The sequence below is a fragment of the Saccostrea echinata genome, unplaced genomic scaffold (assembly GCF_033153115.1).
Source record: "Saccostrea echinata isolate AGI-Se365-2 ecotype Australia unplaced genomic scaffold, CSIRO_AGI_Sech_v1 ptg000002l, whole genome shotgun sequence".
NCBI classification, from domain to species: domain Eukaryota; kingdom Metazoa; phylum Mollusca; class Bivalvia; order Ostreida; family Ostreidae; genus Saccostrea; species Saccostrea echinata.
In genome coordinates, this window is record NW_026889751.1 from 7,099,718 (window position 1) to 7,107,500 (window position 7,783).

General features: G+C 33.8%; 1 protein-coding gene across 1 annotated transcript in view; it reads right to left on the reverse strand.

The window, feature by feature from the left end:
* Positions 1-1,198: 1,198 nt before the first annotated feature.
* Positions 1,199-7,783, reverse strand: part of LOC133206313 (uncharacterized) — a 20,257-nt gene continuing 13,672 nt past the window's right edge. The window contains exons 4-5 of the mRNA XM_061342271.1: positions 6,768-6,918; positions 1,199-5,098 (exon numbers count right to left, since the gene is read on the reverse strand). Of these exons, the coding sequence (XP_061198255.1) occupies positions 3,999-5,098; positions 6,768-6,915 (1,248 nt within the window). The 5' untranslated portion in view covers positions 6,916-6,918 and the 3' untranslated portion in view covers positions 1,199-3,998. The remainder of the gene's footprint in view (positions 5,099-6,767; positions 6,919-7,783) is intronic.

Genomic DNA, 7,783 nt, shown 5'->3' on the forward strand with positions numbered 1-7,783 from the left:
TAAATTAGCGTTTAGCTCATTTTAAAGAAACCATTCATAATATTTTTTTATTAAACTTCATAGGCTAATACATACTGATGTAACCTTTTCAACTGCAACAACAATTTTTGACCTTGACCTTTCTTTTGACCTTGATCTCACTTTTCTTAAATTAGTGTCAAACTTCATATGCTGATACATACTGATGTAAGCTTTTCAGCTGCATCAATATTTTTTCACCTTGACCTTTCCTTTGACCTTGACCTCACCTTTCTCAATTTTTGTTAAAATGTTGCATTACTAATATACCCTCGGCGGGGCATTCATGTCCTATGGACATATTTCTAGTTTCTACATATTCCTATTCAAAACTTTGATGGCCCACTGTGGTCCCACCCTATCGATATGAACAAACTTGAATCTGCAATACCTGATGATGCTTCCCTGTAAACGGCTTTGCTGTTCGTGAGAAGAATATTTTTTTAAAGATTTTTCCTACATATTCCTATGTAAAACTTTGATGGCCCATTGTGGCCTCTCCCTATCTCTGGGGGTCAAAATTTGAATAAATTTGAATCTGCACTAACTGAGGATGCTTCCATATAAATATGATTATTTTCAATGTTTTCCAAAAAATTTGATTGCCCATTGTGGTCCCACCCTATATCTGGGGTTCATGATTTGAACAAGCTAGAATCTACACCACCTGAGGATGCTTCCATATAAATATGATTAATCAGGCTTTTGCTGTTTTTGAGAAGATTTTTAAAGATGTCCAGTCAAGGCCCTGCATTTCTTGAGATTTTCTCAGATTTTTCATATATACTCACATATAAAACTTTGATGACTCATTGTGGCCCCACCCTTATCCTTAAATAAATGTAAATCTTCACTATTTCAGAAAGCTTTCATATAAGTTTTAACTTTTCTGGCTCACTGGTTCTTGAGAAGATATTTGACAGCGCCTTATTTTTGCCTTTTCTTGATTATCTCCCCTTGGAAGGGGACTGTGTTCTTCATTTAAAGAAACTTAAATCCCTGTCACACAAGGATACTTTGTGGCACATTTGATTGAAATTGGTCAAGTGGTTCTTGAGAATAAGATGACATTGTGAAAACTTTATGCACAACGCACACTCGCACGACGGTGGACATGCAGAAACGGATAGCAACAGGTCACTTGAGTGACTCAGGTGACCTTAAAAGAAAACACTGACAATATCCTTTATCTTCACTTTATTGAGAACAAATTACTCATTAACAAGCAACAAAAAAACAAAGGTCATTGCATAAAACAATTCACTACAGGATCACAGGTATTCAAGCTCCATTATACACAAAATGAACGGGAGATAACTCTATAGCATCGAGCGGTTAATGAACAAAGCGATTCATGCAGAAAGATTAAATGATTTACATGTGTGCACATGCATGGTGATCTGAACAAAGCTACGACATGTTAAAATTTTGGCATAACAAAAATTACAATTGGTACCTCAAAAGGTATTCAAATTCTATATTGCGCAAAGATGACCTCCTATATCAATCAACGTTTCTTCAACACGTAACAAGATGGAGTTAAATATGATTAAAAGATACAGTAAATTTCCATATATTATCGTTATATCCACAAAACTCCTCCCAATGACTGCACTAAAATATAAAAAAAAATCTTTTAAAATTGCTTAACCAATTACGGATTTAGCAGCATAAAATACCATCGTTATTCTATTACATGTACGTTAACAAACATACACGTGCATGAATCTATGACGAGCAGAACGTTGTACAGTGGAAATGAATATGGATTTAACAATATATTTTATGTTTTTGATACAACATTAGAAAATGCATATCTAATCTTCTTCTACAAAAATACTATTTCAGAAATACTATTTCAGAAAAATACTTTTATTCTCCAAAGTCATTTCTCTTGAGGTCCTGCAGATACTGAGAAATGTCTTAGATATTCACCTTACTTTTACTGTCCAGGAAAAATATCAGAAAAAAGTGTTACAAACAATAAATTTTGCTTGAAAGCTTAAACGTACACTGGTAACAATTCAAATTATTAAAAATGTAATCCTGAAATACATGAACAATCTTCAAAAATAACTTCATTTTGGCTAAGAGGTTACAAGATTACTGGTAAGCTGAATTGTTTTTCATCTCAACTATGTACGACAATTTTCAAATGCGACAAAGCACTTCAATATTATGTACATAAATGATGTAAAAATGACATGCACTCAATCAAGAGTTCCCTGTAGCTTATGTATAAATAAATAAACAGTAGGATGTTAAATGATATAATACACAATAAGCAGATCTCGTATTAAGCAATTAGCATTGATTTTTTACATTTACAGATCAGTATCATTTCCGTTATTCTGTCTCTTCAGTTCTATATTAAATCGTGATTTCCGAAGCTGGTGACTATAAGGCTGGACTAGATTAGATCACCCGTATGTTGTTGTCTGAGATCGATGAGGGTAGTCTCAAAATCAATGTTTGCTATCCTAAAAAGACGATTTGTTTTTCTCTACATACTGTCTAAATTTCTAATGAAAAATGAATACTGTTGTGTTAACAAATAGAAGAATTAATACAGATATCATCATATCTGGAATTATAGCCTTCGATCCAAAACAACCTTGTAGAGACCGAGGGGTTTGCAAAATTAAAATTCCTTTTAAGGTTCATTCCTCTGTTTATTTATAAAATTTGCTTAAAAGCTGCCGATTTTCCAAAAGAAATCAGATTTATACTTAAAATGCACACACTTTCAACATACTTTGCTTGGCAATTTTGACAGAAAATAGCCTTCAAAGTCAACAGTTTCATAAAGGAATAATAGTCATTTATCCAAGTGAGAGTTATTCCTCTTATCAGAGGGTCGATGAACCTTAAAATCCACTTCATACAACATGCTGTATATGTATTGTCTTCATGCATACGTATATGAGGATACATGTGCATATTTTACATAATTATGGCTTTCTCTTACTAGAGGTACTTACAGCGTAAAAAGGCATGCACAATATATTCTTCTTTGGTAGTGGTCACAACACTTCAAAATGGGGTGATTCGAGTCATCTCGAAAAGTAATGCTTTTTGACATCAAATGAACACATAAACAATTCTCACAAAAAAACACCGGCACTGAAATTGAAACAAACCCCCGTCACACGAAAACTTAAACAAATTCGTGTGTCTCTACTGAAGATATCCACAGATTAATTGTTAGACACGTATAATCTCATTTAACATTTTAGAGTCGAAAAGATGGTCCCTAGCTTCTAGTATACCAGTAAAAAAGCAACATCTTAAAAGTTCACGGGGGAGTCTGAAGAAATTGGTCAGGGAGTGTATAACAGCATAAAAATATGTTTATCACAATATGTTTCTTAAAAGTATATCTTTTACTACATGTATGATATTCATGTACATGCAATTACACAGATATGCAAGTTCATTGGTTTCTTGAGTGTTCATCGCATATCGCATCTTTGACCCCAAAAATTTCAGTTCCAAGTGATTGACTCAATTATATATCACAGCTATTTATAAATGTACCACACTTGAAAACAAGTTGTTAAAATATACAAAGAGAATGTTCCACTCAAAATCTTTCATTCTCAGTATATACAGCACTAACAAATGTACAGAAGGAGAGAAAATGCAGCAATCCACTGAATTATGTCTGACTAGAAACATCGAGTAGCTTAAAAGTGCAGCCTGTAGCTCAAGATTGGGAAAAAACTCTTGAGTTATTAAGTACAATTATACCTTGTTTTACATGCGTATTGCAGTTTTAAAATTTGTAAGGAAAAATGTATATTTATAACTCTCTGCATCACCAAATATACTCTTCGGTGAACTTAAATAAATACAATTATACCAACAATTCCGACTAGCACTATTTTTTTATATTCACATAGATAACGTCCAAATAAAATTATATCTCCATTTGTTTTTATACCTATTGCCGTTCGTTCAGAACGAAGTCCTCGATTGTTTCATGCAAATTCTGGTTGGTACTGTAAGTACTGTATAAGCCTTGCCGGTAGGGGCAGCTTTGGTATCATATCCGGTGGGAAAACTTGAGCGATTCTTACCCTACATCTGTTTTGCAAAGAACCTATTGTAGGTAGCTTGTAAATCTGCAAGTGATCTACGCTAGAATCGGCCTCATTCAAGACGATGGCCATCCGACTTCCACAATTAGAGAAAACTGGCAGATAGTTTATTGGACAAGAATGAGTTCCGCACGTGTAACGGCTATATTGCACACATCGCAATGTTTGGACATTATCCGAATTAAATATATAAACACTGATGTCAATTGGCGGATAACGTCTAGCTTTTCTTTCTCTACAATGACAACCATCGGTAACCATGACTGCAAAAATCAGATTGCCATCTTTGGAATAAAATAAATCCTTTAACGTTGGATGAAGAGTCCATCTTGTGTCGTCCAGTCTTGGATTTGTGGCAAGGACCTCCCAGTTTGAGGTCTGAACCAAGCTGAGACTGTTCTCTTCGCCTTTCTGAAAGCTTGTCGCTGCAATGCGCGATGAACTGAACCGGGGATCAAAAGCAAAGAGGCTCCGGTGGAATGAAAGGACTACCTCTCGGAGCATTTGCCGGGTTTTCATATCATACATCTGATACACAAAAGCACTGCTATCATCACTCTTAATGCTGGGGATTTTTAAAATGCAAAAGTTTCCATCGGGACTTATTTGTCCTCTTAATGCTTCATTTACAAATTCAACCGTTTGTTTTCCAAACACACCAATGAATTTATTGTCACTTAAATTTATGATGCCAAATTGCGTCATCATATTCCGTACAAGATGCAAAATGACAGTTCGTTCATGATAGCACAGGACACTTTTCACATGAAAGTTTTGAATGGACGACAATTGCGCAGGAATATGATTGTATTCAAAATGTTCCGCCATTTTTGTGAATTTGTTTTTGCGGCGGAAGCTGAAAACAGAGCTTGATTTGTTAATATTGATGATGCCTTGCCTATTCATACAGAAAGTAGGACTGCAGTCTTTGAAAACGACCCCGCTACACGTCATCGAAGTTTCGCTGAACCCTGCTGCCTCTGGATTAAAAAATATAAACAAATTTTCCCATATATTTTTTCAGGAATATTTCAAATTTCAATATACATATTTCTTTAAAAAAATTAAAAAATGATCTTGTTTATACGTGGAATTTAAAGTTTAATTAAATCTCTGGGTGCTGTATATCGTGGATTTTTTTCCTTCTATATTTGCTCTAGACATCTAGTCTCAAGATAAGTCACTCCACAAGATGGACAGAAAAAGACAATCCAAATAAGGAAAGAAATTTATACAATGAAGCATGGCTAAAAATCTGAAATTTAGGCTGTGGAAGTTGTACCTCAATGAGCTACAGTCTCGCTGCATAATACTAGTACATAATAATAATACAGGAACAAGGAAGATTAACCTATACAAAGATAGATAACTCATCAGGAAGTCAAAGAAATCCATCTACTCCCCCCCCCCTCCATTCCCCCTCAAATCCAAGAAAACAAAATATTGGCAACTGATAACTGTTTTTTGGATGTTGCTAAGATGGCCCCAGGTGAACATTCCATGGCCTGGTTGAAATGAGAGAGTTACTGTCCTACTAATCTGGACAAAATTTTTTTTTAATTTAAATAAATAAATAGGATTATGGATTTACTGGAAAATAACTTGTTTCAAAAAGTAGTAACACTTCTTCCGGACCACAAGAGGATTATTAATGCTCAATTTGCTGATTTAATTGCTGTCAATCTGAAGAAGTTGACAGTCTGAAATCTTAGAGGAAGGACATACAATTTACTAGGAATACATGAAGCCAACAAATTAACCTCAAACAGAATATCTCACTTGAATGGTGAAGCTCAGATAAGTGAAAATAAGATTTTTACCAAATTGCAATAAAAGGAATATTTTAAAACTACATGAAAGAAACAAATTGGGAAGCGGAATTGTAATAAAATCTAAGTATTAATCAAAATGGCTTTTACAAATGTAACTCTGTCAACTTTTGGAAATTTATTTATCAATTTGACCTATTCTTCATAATTTTCTCTTTGCAATTTTGTCACATAAAAAAAAAAAATCCAGGATTCTTCTCTCCTGAGTTATGTTCCCTGTCATATACATAGCTCATCAACAGTAAGCTGCAGTAAGTCCGAGATTTTTCCAATGAAAATGCATCTGCAAAAGCTTTTAACTCATTTGTAGCCTTCAGAAAATATGAGACTGTTACTGTCATTTAGGACTAGTGAAAAGTCAGCAGGGATTGGTTAACCAAGAAAGACGTCCAACTCCATTGATTTCTCTTAACATTGTATATCCTCCACACTCCTTACTGTCATACAAGAATCAAACCCAACATTGGCCTTCATTCAAAAGATCAATGACTCCATTGTCTAAAGGCCAAAGAAGTGGCTCCATTTGCAGAAAAGGTTAATTATTTTAGGTATTGGTAAGGAAAAGGTTGCAGAAATGGGGATGAGGCCGATGAGCAATATTTTTTATTTAAGAATGTGTCTATTATTTTGTGTAAGTTACATGTAAAATAAGATTTAAAGGATGAGAGTTTTTAAACTTTTCAGAAATTTAGAAATTTAAATCCAAATACAATCACATATAATTGTATCTTTTAAAATTATTTATATAAAAAATATTAATTTTTTTTAAAGTTATTTAAATAAAGACATTATTTTTTTTAAAAAAAATTTAAGTATATACCTGCATGTCCACTTTTCCACTGGTCAAGTGAGCACATGTGGAGCAGTGACCAAGACCTGGCTGCTGTAGCCTGCTTGTTCATGTTGGACTCCACAGATGTGGCCCCCATTAATCCATAATTGCCTCCCTTGCTTTCTTCTGCCCCCATGTTCTGCAATAACTAAAACCTTTAACTTCCTGCCAGCAAACTGCTAATAAAAACAATTCATCTTGAACTTAAGTGAGATAAATTCTGGAGCAGACTGGAATTCACATCACTGGAGAAACTGTTTATACTTTGAATTCCCACATTACCTCCTCTGTGCGTATTTAACCACCCCAAACATAATTTAAAATAGATGTATTATTTTTTTTGATATATATTTGAAAACTGAGAAGCTTAATTGCTAAAATATGACATCAAAAGACAAATGCTTTATCCTCATTAAAAAATGGGAAGAATTAATGGGCCTCAAGATGATACATAATAATGCTGTCATTGCATTCTCTGAAGTGAAGAGTAACAAAAGTTTCTCTGTAACTACATTTTTGTATGTGGCCTGACTTCAGAGTACATGAGGAATTATTGCTTCTAATTGGAAATTCTATCTTGTAACATGCACTTTAAACTTTGACTTGACTGAACAATGATATACTAAACTGAAGTTTAGGGAAATAATACTTGATTTTTAATCATTTGAATCTTAAATTACTATATATTTAAATCTGGAAATTTCTAAAAATGACACGATTTTGCTTTTAAAGGGAATTAATCAAGTACCAGCTATGTGCCTGCATTAGAACAAATACTGGAAATTAATTTGATTTGAATTTGATTTAAAAAAAAAAACTAACAGACTAACTGAAATGTTGATGCTTCATTAGTTTTGCAAGGACTGAATTATATAAGTGTTTAACTTGACATTTTTTTTTAATTTTAACTCTGCATGTAGACAATTTTTTTTTTCCATTATGAGGACAATTTACAGTAGGGATAGACAAACAAGAGGCCCAGGGGCCACATCGCTTACCTAAGC